This window comes from Sceloporus occidentalis, unplaced genomic scaffold (assembly GCF_023333645.1).
Source record: "Sceloporus occidentalis isolate IW3139 unplaced genomic scaffold, rSceOcc1.0.p SCAF_26, whole genome shotgun sequence".
Classification (NCBI taxonomy): Eukaryota; Metazoa; Chordata; class Lepidosauria; order Squamata; family Phrynosomatidae; genus Sceloporus; species Sceloporus occidentalis.
In genome coordinates this window covers 6,539,938-6,558,701 of record NW_028317006.1, presented here as the reverse complement: position 1 = coordinate 6,558,701, position 18,764 = coordinate 6,539,938, and the positions used below count along the sequence as shown (strand labels likewise).

The window sequence follows — 18,764 nt, the reverse complement described above, 5'->3', positions numbered from 1 at the left end:
GATTTAACAAAGTACAGAAGCAAATTTATGATTTCATGATCTAAAACTAGAGGGTCAGAGGCTTAGTTTAGTTTACTGAGAGGGAGGTTGAAGTGGAATATTCTCTCACCAAAGTAATACAGGAGCTGATACAGTGAGGGAATTTAAACATGCATGGTATAGGCTTAAAACTTTCCCAAGTGTACGACAAGGCCAAGGACCAATTAAGTCTTTACATCAGGAAAAATGGGCAGATCAGATGGGCCAAGGTTCCTATCGGCCATCAAACTGTAGGTTTCTAAGTGTTCCATCTGACAGTACTTCATGCATCAAGAATGAGAAGCCCATGAGCCAGCTCTTAAACATGAATCACAAAACTAACATGAAAATATTAATTTTGTGCTAAATTTAGTTTAATATGTTGGACCTTCTCAAGTATATATATATATATACTTAACCTGAGATGTTTTTAGGATACTGTACTGAGAAGCAGAGGGGAACAGGATTAGTCATTAAGGACCATGGTCTACAGTAGAAATAAAATGGTAATAAAGTATTCAGTATTTTTTTTTTATTTTGTTCTGTGTTATAGAGTGAAGCCAAGTAACTACTGTTCTTTTGAAACATGGGCGACTCAAGCACTATAGTTGAAACCACTCCATCTGTACAGCAGAAGAAGATGGAGAAGGCTCTTTGGTTCTTCCGAACTGGAGATCGTAAGTAAAATCAGCCTACAATCAATCCTACAATAATCCTCAATAGGCTCAAAAGTGTTAATATGTCTTTTAGCGTTTCCCTGTCAATATTTATCCCAATCCACCCTGTGCATGGAGGTTGACTGTATCCAATAGGCACAGTCAACCACCATCAACACATTTGTAAGTTACTGCAGGAGCAGGAGCCAAGTTATGACATTTTCATCCAATGCCCTCATTTTACCAACATCCTTCTAACCAGGAAGCAGGAATAGTGAGATACATGGCCCTTCCTGCATAGAGCTCCATGCTCCCTACAACAGTGGAGTTGACAGGCTGTCCGTCATACGTTAGGGATTCAGATGTAGCTGCACATGTTATCATGTTAGGTCATTAACAACTATAATTAAATAATAATTTATATATTACTGTCCTTCAGTCATGCAAACATGGCGAATGTTGAACCTAATCATTGTGCTAGCCAAACTGCTATAAAATGTATAGATCAAAAGTAAAGCTTTTTGCTTACATCTCTATGGCATTATGATAGGTATGTAAATGACAATATTAATGTGCATGCACCAAAATACCAACATTTGCCGTTCAAGGTGATATGTATATGTCAAACACTGAAAAATGGTGACAATTAAAATCCTGCGAGAACATCATGCATGGCTGCAGATAAAGAGGATTTCCAATGAAACCTGATTAGGGATTGTGTAGAGCCACCTGCAGGGTGGGATTTTATAATCCAATCTCTAACTATGTTGCTGACTTTTTAGAGCTGGGCTGGAAAAATTAAACATATTTCAACTTTTCTTTGCAGTCACCGCCTGGAATTATGCCATCCTTGCTCTTGCATTTGTTGCATTGTTTTTGGGAATTTTTGTACTAGTCCGGAATATTTTTAACAACAGGTGAGCTTCACACTATATATATATATAGTACTTTGAGTAACAAAAAATAATACTTAGAACATTTTGCTCAAAATTCTGAAATCCCTATTAGTGATAATGGATCTGCGGGCACTCTATAAATAAAATGTAATGTAACAATGTTCGTTTTGTATATGCTACCTTTTCTTTCACAAAATGTGATATAGGAAGAAGAAGATGATTGCCCTCTACCAGAAGAATGCAAATGCTGCTCTATCAGTGGAGTCTGATGGCAAACAGGCTGTAGTCCACCTGGAGAAAGACACAGCATCTCAAGAGGACAACCTTTTGAAAAAGGAACCACAACCAGGAGATATCACAGTGCAGTGGAAGGATGGGCAGATCACCTCCCTCTATACAGAAGTGCCAGAGGAGGATGTTTAAACAGAAAGAGGCATATCTATTGAAATGGCCAGGGAGAAGTGCAAAATGGTGGAATGGCTGGGAAAGGGCAACACAGATGTTCCACATTTTAAGACTGTCTTTTTCAGAGCCCCTCTTTCCTACCTGTGCCTTAACCTGTTAGTAACAATTCTCCCTGGACTGGAAAATTTATATTGCTTCGCTGTTATTTAGCTTACTGTACCTATATATTAGAAAAACAGGTCAAGGTACATCATTGCTCATTTCCAGTTAAAGAAATGACATCTTCAAAGCTTGTGTAACTCTAAATCTTCTTTTTCCAAGACCAAACACTACTGTTGCCACTGGCATTTAAAAGGTCAGTATCTCTGTACTGAGATATACTAATGGGGAATCCTTGCAAACATGCGGTCTGTTAGAATTTTAATATTTAATATTAATTTCTTAGTTATTTTTTTTTGTGTGTGACTTCATTTTGTACTCAACAATTCTTCAACAGCTGATGTAGAGAAATTGCCTTCCAAATGACCAGCCTCTGACAAGCAGCCCTTTATTTACTTAAATATTTGGATAAATTGTAATTCATTTGTTTTTGATGTTTTTCCTTTTTTTTTTTTAACAAAAAAAAATATGCTGTATGGCGTCGACATCCCTAAACACACAATTTGTATTATAGTCAGAGATAGTAGTTACATAGACGTTTGGTGGGTTATTTGGTTTTGTATTCATTATACCTCCACTTGCAGTTTTGTACTGGCATATCTTTAATAAGGAGATGACTTTATGACTGTTTATTTTATAGACAATGTTAATTGCTACGCCAGCCCTGTTATAATTTATATCGTAGACACAGGCATGTGACAAAATTTCAGCCCTTGCCCCATTAATAAAGCAGCTATCAATAGCAACGGAGTCTCGTCTAAACTATATGAAAGAAAAAAAGGAAATGCATAAAATACATAAAGAGAACAAATAAATGATTTAGTCAATAAGTTTGTTATTCTCAAAGCCCTTGTTGCTTCAGTTTATAGTAAAGCTTCAAGCAGTGGGCCAAAATCTTTAAATCAGAGCAGCCTAGGAGGCAAGTTATGAAGGATGCTACATTTTACAGGATTATTCTTTAGGGCAAGCTTGTTTATTCAGCAGTAGTAGGGATGATATTTCTAATGCTGTATTTTATTATAGTAGTGCTTAATTCAGTAGATGGAACCACCCCATTCAATTATATACCTAATGTGCGAGTCCTTACACAGTGTTTTTAATATCATAACTACTGATTTCAAACTTACATTATATATCATGTCAGTTTGTATAAAAGGGAATGTATAGACATTTTGTCCGATCAGACATTTTTTTTTACTGAGATTTTGTTATATCCTGTGTTAATTTTTTCCATTTTCAGCCAAAGTTGGAATCCACAAAACAGCTTGTTCTCCGTAAACAGCAATACATTAAATGCACCATGTTTAGGAACACATTAACAAAAAGGAAGGCAGAAAGCCATGTGCTGAGTTCACCTTTGCACAGTTGGAGTTTACTCATCACTCACGCACAGATTCATTGATAGGGAGTTGTCTTCTTGATCCGGGTAATTTTTCACCCAGGGTTATATTTTGCACATGTAGCAAAAGGGTTAATTGGCCCTGGAGAAAGAGTCTGTTACATTCCTTATTAACTGAAATGTGATATGAGTTGCTGTGCAAATGCATTTTGCTGTCTCTGTTTTGACAATGACACAATATTACACCAGGATAACTATCAGACTGTAAATTGGTGTGGGGCAGGATCATGTGTATAAGCAGAGAGGTAATAATATCTAGGAGAGCATAATATCGCTGGATTATATTACATGAAGTGAAATTCACAATATGCTGTCTGAAAAAAACAGAACATTTGAAGATAAAGCAAATTACATGACACATTCATCAGGGACAAGAGAATTTAGACCATTGCCTCTTAGGAAAGCAGACTTCTAAGGCATGTGGATGGGCAAGGTGTGGGTCTAAATGAGACCAGGAGCGATAGGCTACTTATTCACTAAGGGTAGAGGTAAGTTAGCCAACCTATGGCATGACATGAGCTGTATACTGTACATATTGAGTTACTGCATTGAAAACCTAATTGGTCATTTACAGTAAAGCAAGGTCTCTGTAGATGTGAGGACTAAAACCCTATAGAGAAGATGTTGGTCTCAAGACAGCAATATTGAAGGGCCCATCCTAACAATTTTCCCCTACAAGGAGGCTGAGCTGGCAGATTGCAAAATTCAATTTGCCAAATTTCATTGAAGATTTACTGTGTATTAAGAAGGGTAAACTTGACCTACCTCAAAGTAAGCCATCAATGACACATAGTGAAGCTGTAGAGATCAAATGTTGCATGATCTTATCTCACAATGTAGTGAGTAAAGTTTGTGTGTGATCTCTGATGGAGAAGCAGGCGGTAAGTGCATAGCAGAGGCATGGAGTACATGAAGTCACTGGGCATTTAACACGGGTGTTGACCTAGATCATAGGTCTCCCTTGTGAATAGCTATTGAGCAACGGTGCGCTAGGGTGCCTGTTTTCAAAAGAGCACTGCTGCCTTGGGCCTTGGCCAGAATACACTACTGTAGATGTATGTCTTTAATATGAAACAGAAACCAGTGAGACAAGCAGTCTCTGTCTATCCAAAACCAACATATGTGTATAACAATTTCTGGTAGTGTGTGTTTACATTATCTGAGGGCAGCGTTTACAAATGTATTTCAGCGGAGGGAAGCATAAAAATTGGACAGAGAAAAACATAAAACAAAAAAGAGTAAACTGGGAAATAAATGCATGTAACCATCACATGCTGTTGTGTAAAATTAGAATACAGAGATGCCATGATAGGTTGGGTGTGAAGTGTGTAGAATACAAACAAAACTTCAGAAGTGTAAGAACACAGCAAATATCAATAATAAGGAAACACATCCCATTTTCAGAGCAAGCTGTATCACAAAAACAGTATATTTTATCAAATCTATTTGTTCTTGGCACATCTGAAACAGTGTGTCGCGGTTTTGTGATTTAGTCAGGTACTATGTATTCTTAAGGAACAATCCTTCTTCACAATTAGATATTGTATCATCTGGGGGCTGTCGTTACAAAGAGCAGATGAGCAAGCACATTGTGTCCGAAGATCAGAAGGCTGGAACCTTGCGTTAGCCTGAACATTGTGTTCTTTGACTGGTCTTTCAGTTACAAAATGAACTGTTGCTGAGGAATAAATATGCAAACGTGGACAGGGTTGGAAGCTTTTTTTTCAGAAGTACTACTTAAAGCTTCTTTGTTGTATCTTTCACAGACTAAACATGTCAGCCTAAACAAATGATAAACTTGTCCTCTTATATCTGTTGTGAGATCCATAATTGTAGGCTCCCAGAGTTAGAATATCTTGAAACCTTTGAGAAGTGTTAAGGTTGGTGCTTTGCGTTTGCTCTGTGCCCTGGAAGACTTGACAGTGACTAGTTTGGCTTGTGCAACAGAAGGAATCTCCTTGTAGCTGAGCGGGGAGAGCGTGCTGAGGGTGGGTACACCATGACGTGTGGAAGATGCAGAGGATGAGGTGGGAGGCAGCCCAAGCAGAGCTCTCTCCTCACTGATGTATAGTGGCCGTCTTATAGTGGCAGACTTCTCTGCTTCTCTCCTTACTTCGTGTATGGCATCGTAAAAAACCTGCTGTACCAACCGGAAATCCAGGCAGGCTGATACCTCTCGAAAAAGACACCCATGGCGCGTAGCTAGAGCTGAACCATCGGCTTTGCTAACCTGTCTGATAGAGTACACAATATAAGGTCTAAATGCAACTACTTGGACAGCACACAAATCTATAGTGTGACAGCAGAAAATATATGCATATATTATGTTGATGATTTTAAAGAATGCAAGAATGCAAGTTCTATACCCTGTGACATGAAAATAGGCCATCGATTAGGACTAACGGTTATGAATACATTTGGGAAATTATTAGAGATCCTATTGTTTATATTTCAAATTCAGAATTGTTGGTGATGTCTTAGTGGACACAAAGTTCCACTTTTAATTTCCTTGCAGCAAAAATAAACACAAGCGTATGATGTAATAAAACAGAGTAACAAAACTATACCCTCGGAAATCATGTTTTATGCAGGACCTCTCCTTGAAAACTGAGAACATTCCCTGATAAAAATAGTTTATAGTGTTACTGACAGCAGACAGTAAAGCTCAGAATCCAGAAGGATGTGCAAGCAGGAACATGGGAAACAGGAGGAACACCAGAGACATGAGGAAAGATGAAGAGATCCTGCAATAAATATAAGAAGAAAAGAATGAAAAGCAAGAAGCAATACTGTAGTAGGGGTGACAACGTTTCATATCTGAGGATACGTACAAAGAGGTTTCATATTCTTATTGATGTATGAACTAAGGATGCCCAGAGCACCCAATGACTACCATTGGGTTCTTTTCTTTAGCCCTCCAGGGATGGTGGAGTATGGAAAGAAGCATGAGTTACTATTACATATGGCATCATATGCAGTCACACCACATCAGCGGGTGATGTGGCCATGAGCAAAGTAGCTATTGCATAGACCTCCAGGCTATAGTGGCTGGTAAAGAACTAAGGTATAAATGCCGCAACGCCCTAAGGTAAGCCTGGGCCCATGACAGCATGACAGCTGTCCCTTTTGCCTTGTGTTTAAGACGGTCCTGATTCCATGAGTACATGTAAAGATTAAGAATTACTGTAATTCATTTTGATTTGATTTAAATTTTCTTCTGTTCACTCACACTTTGCCCTATTAACATCTCTTTTTTTTAAGCATTCTTGCTTTACAGCATTTTTTTACACCTGCCCAAAATATTTGCACAGTACTGTGTGTATATATATATATATATATGTATCCGTGTCACACCTGTATCTCTCCATGTCCAGCTTGTTCCCCAGGAGCAGAACTGGGCTCTCGTGCAGCGCTTCTTTGTTATAATGAGAAATAATATCCAAGTACTGGCAGCAGCCCTCAAAACTCTGCTTGTTATCAATGCTATACACTACCAGGAAAGCATTTGCCCAGTGTAAGTACCGCTCGGGATTCACAGGCCCTTCCTGAAGTGAGACAAAAGAAGAATGTAACACACAGACAAACAATGCATCCATAGATGTATAAGTAAATGAATGAAAACAGTATACAGATTTTACAACAAAAGTATCCTAGAGTATCCTAGAAAACTCTTATAATAATGTACGCCTAGTGTCCCCCTCCTTTGTTTTTCTGTCCTGATGATTAAAAGGGTTGTGTTAATAGTTATGATCTATACATCTATCATTTTGCAACCGCTGGCAGGGTTTAAGCTGTGTTGCTTACTTCACTTACTATAACAAAGCTACGAGAGCGAAGCCATCTCTAGACTTCATAATAATTTTTTATGCTTTAGGATCACACTATATTCTGGTCACTGAATCTCCAAACAAGGTCATTGGGTTTGAACAGAGATAGCACATTTCATGCTCTGACTGGCTTGCACGTTACCAGCTAATATAAAAATCCTGATCATTTTTTGTAACTCACTTCAAAAGCCCCTTTGAATTTGGCCAAGACTTTATTCAAAAGATTCATTGTCCAGAAACAGGAGAACTTTGTCTCATAACCTGCACAGCCAGCCAGGTCCAAAGCTGTTAGTACTATAAAAAAACAGCTTTCTATCAGAGAAGGTAGATTAGAAATGTAAAACTCTGTTAACTCATTTGTTGCTAAATTATCGCATGGCACAGAAAAAATAACGTAGCTTTTAGAGGCAACATACAGTTTTGAAAATATATGACAGCACTAAATTGTTTAACCTGAATGATATATTGGACCTCTAATCTATACTGTACTTACTCGATAGAGGTTCCTTTGATCCACAAGATGCTTGTGACTGAGAAGATTCTGTCTCTGGCAGTCTATATGGTTTTCCTGCCTGTATTTCACTTGCTGCACAAACCAGCAAGGGTAAGGTTAATTCCTCCAGAGTAAACAGGTATTCTATTACAGGTGTGGTGATCAAGGCCCCATAAAGCCTCATAGACACAGGGAAGAAAGGTCAGGGAGAAGTACGTTATATGGACAAAAGTATTGGGACACCTGACCATTACACCAACAGGGACTTTTATGACATTGTGTTCGAAATACATAGACATTAATGTGTAGTTCATCCCCCGTTTGTGGCTTCCGCTCTTCTGGGAAGGCTTTCCACAAGATTTTGGACGGTTTCTGTGGGGATTTTTGCTCAATCATTCAAAATGTCTTGGCATGTCCCCTTCAGCAAATCAAGAAATTTTGGAAGATGCTATGCTTCCAACTTTGTGGGAACAATTGGGGGATGGCGTTTTCCTGTTCCAGCATGACTGTGCCCCAGTGCACAAAGCAAGGTCCATAAAGACATGGTTGGATGAGTTTGAGGTGGAAGAACTTGATTGGCCGCACAGAGCCCTGTCCTTAACCCCATTGAACACCTTTGGGATGAACTGAAATGCAGATTGCGAGCCGGGCCTTCTCATCCAACATCAGTGCCTGATCTCACAAATGCTCTACTGGATGAATGGGCAAAAATCCCCAAAGAAACTCTCCAAAATCTTGTGTAAAGCCTTCCCAGAAGAGTGGAATCTGTTATAGCTGCAAAGAGGGACTAACTTCATATTAATGTCCCTGTTGGTGTAACGGTCAGGTGTACCAATACTTTTGTCCATATTGCATATGTTGTATGCTTTTGAGTCCCTGTTCACAAAAAAATAATCTCTCCTTTTAAGCTATCTGCTCTGTAAATACTTCATGCCATGTTTTGTGGGGTGTTTGATCTAAATCACATCTAGACCTTTATATAGATTGCTACTCTGCTCCAATACATAAGCCATAAAACAGATACATTCTGATCCAAGGAGTTAGGAAACAAAATGTTTATTTTGTTGTCTTTTACTTGCTTATGAGAAGACCCAGGAGCACAGGACAGTAGTTTCTAGGAGTCTCAAATAAATAAGACCCATTTCCAAAGGTTTAATTTTATGTAGACTTTCAATCCGACCATAGTAAATCAACAAATGGTTGGAGTTTTTCCCAACTTTTTGTGGTTTTTTATTGTTGTTTACTGGCATCAACTGTAATGATGTAATATATCCCTAATTATTGAAATGAAATTCTTCCCAAAATATTCTCATAGAGGCTGTCAAAATATTTCATTAATCCATAGCAGCAGTCAACCAGATCATTTATTATGCCTTTAATATAACCTTTTCTAATAAGCTTATTTGGTTTTCGGTCATATAATCCATCGAATAAAGATTAGTTCAGTAAAAAGAACATTCCAAGAAAGAAAAACGTGACCACACATTGATATTTCACCAGATAACGTGAATAACCCTGACACTTATTTTAACTCGGAAAAGAAAAAATTTCAGTGCGCTAAGCTAGTCTCAGGCTCAAATAATACAAATGTGTAATACGAGGCCTACCAAACAGGTGTAAGCCTGCTGCAAATACGGTGTATTGGCTGTACAATGTATACAAAAAACAAAAACTGTCTGTGCTTCTTATTTTATTTTTTACTTATTTTAACTCACCTTATCAGCTGTGTCCATAACCCTTACAAGAACTGGATGCTGGTCTACAATCTCCTCTGATGTATATGTGTCCTCTGCAAAACATGAGCAAAAGTGGATGTAAGAAAAGAACTGTAACTTGTATGACTGAAAGCTGAGAAAGTATTGAACAAGAGCTCTACTCATCTGTTTTCATATGGTTAGGTCACTATTACAACTATCCTAAGAAAACATAGAAACTAAGAGTAACCCTGAGAAGGAGGTCCCATTGATTTTCATATACAGTATATCAGCGAACAGGGATTTAGAGTCTCTACCTGTATTTCTGCACAGCCATGTACTCATCCTAGCCTACATGAACAAACCACTAGACAACCAGACGTAGCACTAATCCTCTAACCATGCTGACATAGCTGTATGATAGGGGACAATGAAGGATTGAGTAATGGCAGGGTCCCCTATTATTTTGGGGTGCCAGTGGACCCCCATTAAGCTGTGTTGATGGTAAGGCTTTGATGATAATGACAAACAAAATGTCCACTGCCATCAACAATAAATACAGACTATATGGAGAACCAATGGCAAAATAGGTAAAAAAGAAAGGTAGCCTGATGTAGTTATATGGGATCACTTATAGTGGGCCTTAAAGGGACACATATGATTGCGGAGTGTCCCCTTTAAATCAATGGTTTCTCCTTCTGGCAAAAGCATAGAAGAATTCAGCAAAATCCCCCCCTTCCCAACACTGTGTATTTGCCTCTTTCCTTGTCCCCAGTTCCTTGGCATGCAAGAGCTCTGAAGCGGCAGCTTCTCCTAAAGGTAAGTACTTTAAACTTTCTCCTACAGGTTAAAGAATGCATAAAGTACTTACAAAGTGATATGCATTGGGTTGTACGAGACACTAGACTGTCCCTTTAAGTTGCTTGATTTTGCCGCATTTTCACTTTGCTAGAATGTTTTTTGTACCATTAAAAAACTGTTATACATAACTTTCTAATATCCCTGTTTAGGAAAGTTTTTACTACCCAGGGGGTTGGCAGGAGAATTGTATATGTTAACCCTCTGACTTCACTGAACATTATGAAGCACCAACCCCAGTGAGCATCTACTTCTACTATGATCTCACCCTTCATAATGACTTTATAGATGACTATAATAATATAATAATAATAATATAATAATAATATTATTAATAATTATTTCTAATACAAATAATAATATAATAATAATATTATTAATAATTATTTCTAATACAAATAGAGTGTATTGCTTGTAAACTGTAAAATCTGTCAAATTTGTGCTCATGGAAGTGACATAGCCTCATCAAACCATCCATTCTGTCAGAGAAATTTGTATGTTTAACCCCTGCTCTGCCCCGGCTTCACTTACAATACCTCTGTACATCATTGCAGCCAGTCTTAAGAACCACAGAAATTGGAGTGCAGATCTATGCATACATACTGTACATACATACATACATACATACATACATACACTGCCTTTGACCTCTTTGGAATATGGGGTAGTTGGTAACATGCTCCTTATGTGAGCTTTGCAAAAAAGCTACATTGTGTGTATGTGACAATCCCACCTTGAATCTATTAAGGTTATTAGAATAGTCATTAGAAAATGATACATTTTATCTCGGTTTACTTAATCAGGCCATTTATTTAGATAAAAAGACTGAGCTATGATTGCTCTTTACTTTAAAGGAGAACTCATGCATACTTTTTGTCAGCAGTGTTGGCTAAATAGGTGATCATTTGGTGGTGCGTGGCAAAATGTCTTAACTTCTATTAAGTCATACTGGAAAATATATACATTTCTGATGAGTGCTGGTCCCAGATAAATCATATATGGCTGTTTGCACATATTGGTGATAAAATTATGCAATGAAACTCTGCCCTCTTTACCCAATGTATCCATTTGTCTAAGTCTGTCAATTGTTGGTTTGCCATACCCCTTGAATATATGTATTGTATGAAGTCTTGTGTAAATTGTTGGCACTAAATAAATAAAATAAAAATAAAATAAAACGTATTCACTGGAAATCTGAGAGAAATCTTGTATGGATGCTCTGTTGATGGTATATGCTGAATACTTTCAAATCCATGAATCTTATATTGGGGTCATTGGCTAAATGTCTCAAAGCCAGTACTACTATCAGCCTCCTGGCTATTGTAGATCGCGTATGTTGATGTGTAATGACTGAAGGTAGTTCATTCAAAACATATGGCCAGTCTGACAAACAAGGTGTCAAGAGCACAAGTTTATCTGTTAATGACCCAAAACAGCAGAATTTTTTCCCAGTACCATCTCGCAAGGTGATCTGGCTTTAAATTGGGCCTTTTTCAAGCTCCAGTGGAAGGATTAGATGGGTAAGGATTGTATTACACAATGGTGAGAGATTTTCTGCACATTTAGCAGCACCTTTCTATAAGAAGGAAAAGAAGCAGGATGTTGAGAAAACTCTAGGTGCATTAAAAGCACACTTTAAACCGGTAGGATACATCATAAATGAAAGATAGACCAAGGACAATCAGAGACCCCTGACCAATATGTGACAAGATCATGTGAATTTGGGCCTGATGATTACATGATTAATTAATTTGTGACTGCATGATATTATGATCAAAAGCCTCCAGCAGAAAAAAAGAATGCTCAGAGAATCAGAGCTGACCTTGCAGAAAGCTATAGATATGTACAGAAGCAGTGACCTCGGGGGCATGCAACTGAAATCACCACCAGCAATGCTGGGGCAATACATAGCAAACAAAACAAATGCACAGTACAAAAACTAAAAGTGTAGAGCCACAAAGGATCAGACCAAAGATCTCAAGATGCCATTGCTGTGCAAATAAATCCCAAGCATTTGGACAAACCTGCAGAAAAATGTTAAAAAAAAACAATTTTGCATTTGCAAGGGTGTGTAAGCAGAGAACAAACATTGAAATATATAACACAGAAGAACCAGAGCAAGATGTTTCAGATGATGCTCACTATTATACAACAAGCAATACAAGTATTGAAAGCAACAATTCCTTCAGGATGGAGGATACTTATGGCATTATAAGAGAATATTGGCCCTACAATGATGAAATAAGTCATTTATGAACCAAGGTCCTAGAGTAGTAATCCCAAAAGCTCTAAAATAACAGGGATTTATGCAAATCACCTAGGAACTGATGCTTGCACTCGTAAAGCCATATGTAAAGGTATGTTATTCTGGCCATTAATTCACAGCAAAAAGATGCCTTGTAACACTTAATACCTGAGTAACCAAGCAAAAGAACCTCTAAGGACACATAAAATTCCAATCCTGCCATGGATCAGACATGACATGGATCTGTTCTCTTTACCAAGCCAGGACTTTCTAAAAAAAAGACAGCTGGAAGAGAGGGGAAAGACCACTGGAAAACTATGTTGGACTGGAGAAATATGGCAACAGAAGGGACTGACAGTAGTCCAGCCAAGAAACTTGAGGACAGAAGAACAAGGACAAAGCTTCCAACTTCACAAAATCTGTTATTTCTTAAAGTAGTAGAGAGTGTTGCTGGGCAAATAATACAGAGACCATGCAAAGCCAAAGCTCACTACAAGCAAGGAGCCAGGAGTACTGGGCAACCAGTACTCATGCAATGCATCAATAGATGGAAAGTTCTGCATTTGCTTGCAGATAGTAGCCCCCATTGTAGAAGCAGATGGGCACCTGTATAGGAAGAACATGATATTCTTCAGAACTACTACAGAAATAGGAGAACCAAGCTCAAAACATGAAGAGAAACGAACAGTTACTGCCAGTGCAGATGAACTGCGGATGAGAACGTGAATGCAGTTGTATTAACTCCCTCTTTTTCCACTGTCTTTGTTTTATTCAGTTCCCTTTCTTTTTATAACATTTCTCCTATTTTAACCTGTTCTCATCACTTAATATTTTGGGATACTAAATTGCTCCCTGGATTGAATTGTTCCCCCACCTACCAGCAGTGATGGGAGTAGAGAGCTTGTAACTTTCATACCACTATGGCAATGTTCCTTATACTCATAGTCTTTTAATACTGCTAAGCTAGTAAGCCAGAAGATTACTGGTTTGCCCAATGAGTCCAGTGGAAGTAAAGCCACCAGATGACCATTGGCAAAGGAGGGAAAGTATTATGCTAAGGGCGAAAATTACGCCTAACCCCAAAGTGATGCCACCGTCAGCCCTGGACTGACCACTGATACTGGGCCAATGTGTTAATTGCAGAAAACTCTTAAATGACAAGGCCTAATTTTGATCCCAGTCTGATAAATGAAAAACAAAATTTGGACTTACTGCCCCTTAAGGATCATTTAGCCATTGCATTACAAATTTCAGTAGTCCTTTTTGTCCATTCTTTAGGCAAGTTTTTTTTTTTAACTGAAAATGTGGTTTTCTGAAGTGCTTTTTTTTTGCTACGTACCGAAATATTTTAGGTTGCAAACTCCAAAACTTCTTTCCGCCTTTGTCACTTTGTCGTTTAACTATAATTTTAAATCCATTTGTGTTTTTCCGTTTTTGTGCCTCGAATGTAAAACTTTCAGCTTTTTTTAACCAACATTATTCATTTTGTTTACTACCTCTGGAGCATCAGAAATATTTCTGTGTCATCTAAAAAAACTTAGGATCTCCTCTTACAGACTTCTTTCTGTACCTGTGTCTTGTCTGACTTGGCAATGGTCTCGGCTGGATGACGGTGACAAACGCACAGACAGATATAGTATGGCTGAAGAATTTTGGCAATGGAACAGTTAACCCATTTAACTGAAAATGAATGTTCTGGGCAGAATTCAAAACTACTGGCAGAAAATGAAATACATTTCCTCGGAGAATATTTGCTCCAAACTCTAAGTGAAAACATTTACTTCACAGCCTGTCTGGGCACTTGGAGCTTTTAGCGAGCATCAGAATAAGATTCATATCTATTTAATCTCTGTCATTAATCAGCTCTGATTCCTGACTGAGTCCTGGGTCTTTTCATGTTAATGAAGACAATTATTCCCCCAAGACAGAGTCCAGATTCCTCTCTCCTTGTCTACAATCACTATAATATCTCTGGCATCATTTGCCTTCCAAATATAACTCATTTTCCATCTTACTTGCAAGCTATGTGATGTAGGAACTATTCTGTGTGGATTGTAGAATACATAAGAAATAGCCTTCAAACTGCTCTTCAAATAGGAAATATGTAATTATGGTACAAGACTGCTGTATTTAATAGCATTCCTTTTTTTTAGCATTTTCTTTTTTTCTTATCTTTCTAATGACTCTGCATTGATACAGAGGTTTCCCTGCCATTTTTAAATCTTGGTTAATAAGAAAAATCGATTGACCCATCCCCAAGACTCAGGGATGCCTGAATATAAGCGCTTGGAGGAAACGGGTCAATTGACCATTCCACAAGTCTATAGACAAATTACATTGCAAAAAAAACCTCCTTTTTTTGCTTTAAATGCTATTAAAGGTATTTACCGATTTACTTAATTAGATATCTCTCAAAGATAACATCGGTAATATTGAATATAAAATAATTAAGTTAAATTCTCATTACGCAACTTAATTAATCAATTGTGTAATATAATATGCGCAACTTACAGGCAAGTAAAAACAGACTCTGTCTGATATAGGACGGCACAGAATATTCTATATCTGGTAACGATTTCCCAAAATATGCAAAACCAACAAAACCTACATTATGATCATACATTATCAATACCCGATATACATAAAATAAGCTACAATGCTGTCATCATGTTAGAACTGATTCCTTACCGTCTATATCTTGTGAAGAAAAGTGAAATTTATTTAATGTGAATGTATGTAAACGTCTTCAATGCACTCCTGCCACCCAGCATCGTTAAAAGAATATGACTATTGCATGTAGTTTTTCAGTGTAATTGTTGTAGAGATATGTACGTTAAAGTTTAATGACCATTTTAACTTAACAGAGCTGAGTTCTATATGTGATGCTTAACTAGTTAACTTCTTGACCTGAATTCACCTGCCTTCTCCTTATCATCCTTCTAAGGATCACAGCCCTTACCCCCTTCTACCACAAGGGTGAAATAACATCCCAGAGGTATTTAACATGGCTTTGTATGTTTATTTATGGGCATAAATTGTGATCCTAGAGCAAAACATAAACGTTTGTATCTCAGTGGATCTCATGGTTCGTGAGACTCTTGACCTTTTGAGCTCTGTTTCTGTTTGTTTTCAGACAATGGCTATGGACCAAGTCTTATTCCCATAAGCCAATAGGATGTTGCCATGTCATCTAAGCACACAACACGAACACGGAACATCTCAATGGAATATTAAAATTCGATTTTATACAAAGTTTAACCCACAAACTCTTAAACCAGAGAATACACTGACTTTTTTATAGGAACACTAATGGATGAATCCAGTTTAGAAATAAAAAAAACTGACTCTTTTTTTCCCTTTAAATATTGGAGCTACCATTCCCTAGTTAGAAAAGATTACTGAGCATATTCTGATTCTGCAGATTGACACCAAATGTTCCTTAATTAGCTCTGCCAACATTCCTGTCTTTCTAAAAAGTGGGAGAAGATGAATGGTGATGTCTTAGGGGGCTGTCAGCAGATCATTAGAAGGAAACTAGGCAACAAGAACACTGCTGGCTAGAAAAGGGAGAGTGCGGGCAGCAGAGAGATGACATAAAATAAAAGGGACATTACACAAGCGTGTAATAAAAATTGTATATTGTATTAAAAAAACATTCTGATCTGATATGACCCCAGTAAGGCTTTTGATATGACCTCATGGTCATGTATGGAGCAGTTCTTCAAGTATCATAACTCGGTCTCCCTTTTGAGCACTTCTTTAGAACCACTTTTTATGGTAACTGTGATCGGCTTAAACTCTTTATCTCTTGTGGGGATAAGACAGAGGAGCGGACCTGTCCGTCTGACTTGCACATACTGAAACTCTGAAACAACACATCTTCCTATTGATGGACCTATCTACCTACTGATGCTCTGCTCCAGGAAGCCCCCGTAATTAACATTGCTGTACTCTGCGCTGTAAGGTAGCAGAACAAGGTGACAACTTTAATTAGCAGCATTGGAACCCAAAAAAACATACGTAAGTGATTATGCACTATTTTCTAGCAGAATATGGAGGACTACTTGTTCCTATGCCCAAAAGTCAAATGAAATAAGAATTAGGAAACACTCACCCAAGAAGGGATCATATTCACTTATAAAACGTCTGGTGAGGAACTTGACAGTTAAAGCTGCAAAAAGATACAGTGTGGTTATATTATGTCCTATTTATCTAAGCCTCTTGGTCTATGCTTGCCTATTACATATTATGAAGTAAATTTCACTGTAGGCCTTGGTTCTCTTGTTTACATTTTATAACTGTGGAGTTAATATGATATTTTGTTTTACCCATTGTCATTCTGGATTCATATGTCCCACATAAGATAAAAGGTACAATATGTGGCGTGAGCCTATAAAGAGGAACTTACAGCAGCCGTTAGCATATTTAAAAAGCCAATTAGTGTAATTGTTTTGTAAATATCTAGTGTCAAGGTTTGCCATATGTAAAATTAGATCTTACGGCTGTATATGACCTAATCAGTTTCCTCTTCTAAAGTCCCTACCTTCTCCTTGAACCTTTCAAGGGGAGAGATAATACAATGGGGAGGAAAATCCATGCAGATCATTAGAACAGGAAGTTAAGATGGCTGCTCCCATGGTATACACATGATTTCTGATATATATATATATATATATTTTTTGTTAATACCCTATATCATATGCAGGGAGTATCGTATATTGTGCTATAAAGGCTTCTTCAGTTTCCTGCAACACTCCTCTCACCTGATTTGCCAGCCCCGCGACATCCCAGAAGGACAAGGTTACATTCGGAGTGCACGTTGCGTTCATTAGTGGCGGAGAAGTTAGAAACATTGAGAGCTCTTGGTTTTCCAAACATCAAGGACATTGTCTGCTATTAACAATGAAAATTCCATTAGGGAAAGGAACACACAGGAAAAGACAGAACACTGTGATGGAAAAAAATGATTTCTAAAGTACATATTCACTAAACTTCAATTTGTCTCTAGACATTATAGAGCTGGGTGAAAACGTTTGAATCTTGAATTAATTAACCTCTACGGAATCTGAAGGTGTTCTATAAATAAAATATAATGTAATAAGTGCCCATGAATCAAAAATGGAACTGGATAGGGATGGACAAGTCAGCTGGGGATACAACACAAAGCTTAGCCAAGGCTGTGCCAGGCCCAGGGCTTGACTTGTCGACACAGTCACCTTAAGCATTACAAAAGTCCAAAATAAGACTAAAATACCTTCCCCATCAGTTTTTTACTCTTCATGAACTGGGCCAAGCCAGGGTTGGGAATTGTTGGGTAGGGGGGTGTGTGTAGGTTGGGCAGTGCCAGAGCCAGTGGCAGATTAACAACGGGGAAAATGGGGTGTTTGCCCTAGGACCTGGAGCTACGGGGGAAGAGATACCATGCAAGTAGAAGCTTGGATCTGTGTTTATGGCAGTCAGTGCGTATATATTTACGTGGCCATATCTCTGCATGAATGTATGTGGTGGGGCCACCAGGGATGTTCAGGGATGTATTCTGGCCTAGGATCCTGGCCTAGATAACTTTGTGGGAACAAAAACTATATTTGTGTGTAATGATACACACAGTAGGCCAGGTAGACACCAGGTATCCTATACTATGAAAGCTACGCCAGTAAGGCAAAGACCTTCATTGTATAAATGGGATGTTGCATCTTTGATCTCCAAAAGTCACTCATTGGGTAGCAAGGCACCAGGAAGTCTAATGGACAAAATGACAATCTAGCACTGTTTTAGGACACAGGGGCTGATGCCACCCTGGATACGCTGCTCTAGGTGAGTTTATGCCTTTTGTATTGGCGTTGAACCTTCTTGTTCGCCTTCTTGTTTAACTATAAAAAAGTAAAATTTTAATAACATATTTTATGGTTGTTAGCCTACGTTGCGGTCACGTAGCCACAAAAGTATTCCGTACATTGTTATTATGTGTTATTCAATACACAGTGAGGCATTGTGTAACAGGCAAATCTGAAAGGACTTGTATGGCGGCATCTATTCTACTGCATCTGAGACACACTTTAAATACTTCATTCTCCTGCCTTCTTCTAACACTTTCTTTGTTAAGACAATATATGA

The 18,764-nt window shown here is 38.1% G+C and overlaps 2 protein-coding genes across 2 annotated transcripts; one reads left to right on the top strand and one right to left on the bottom strand.

The window, feature by feature from the left end:
- Positions 1-604: 604 nt before the first annotated feature.
- LOC149300057 (organic solute transporter subunit beta-like) lies at positions 605-1,993 on the top strand. The gene is made up of 3 exons (XM_089485529.1): positions 605-695; positions 1,501-1,591; positions 1,777-1,993. Exons 1-3 carry the CDS (start codon positions 605-607, stop codon positions 1,991-1,993), a joined length of 399 nt encoding a protein of 132 aa, XP_089341655.1.
- A 3,386-nt stretch (positions 1,994-5,379) lies between these two features.
- LOC149300056 (ras-like protein family member 12) lies at positions 5,380-17,537 on the bottom strand. Its single transcript, XM_089485528.1, has 5 exons — positions 17,414-17,537; positions 16,765-16,821; positions 9,569-9,642; positions 6,888-7,078; positions 5,380-5,767 (listed from the first exon to the last, which is right to left on the bottom strand). The coding sequence occupies exons 1-5, from the start codon at positions 17,535-17,537 to the stop codon at positions 5,380-5,382; spliced, it is 834 nt and encodes a 277-aa protein (XP_089341654.1).
- Between the last annotated feature and the right edge of the window lie 1,227 nt (positions 17,538-18,764).

Coding starts and splice junctions, on each gene's coding strand:
- LOC149300057 (XM_089485529.1), top strand. CDS start 605: ATGGGCGACTCAAGCACTATAGTTGAAACCACTCCATCTGTACAGCAG. Junction 696..1,500: donor GTTCTTCCGAACTGGAGATC/GTAAGTAAAATC, acceptor TTTTCTTTGCAG/TCACCGCCTGGAATTATGCC. Junction 1,592..1,776: donor CGGAATATTTTTAACAACAG/GTGAGCTTCACA, acceptor AATGTGATATAG/GAAGAAGAAGATGATTGCCC.
- LOC149300056 (XM_089485528.1), bottom strand. CDS start 17,537: ATGTCCTTGATGTTTGGAAAACCAAGAGCTCTCAATGTTTCTAACTTC. Junction 16,822..17,413: donor TCGCGGGGCTGGCAAATCAG/GTGAGAGGAGTG, acceptor ATCTTTTTGCAG/CTTTAACTGTCAAGTTCCTC. Junction 9,643..16,764: donor TGAATATGATCCCTTCTTGG/GTGAGTGTTTCC, acceptor CATGTTTTGCAG/AGGACACATATACATCAGAG.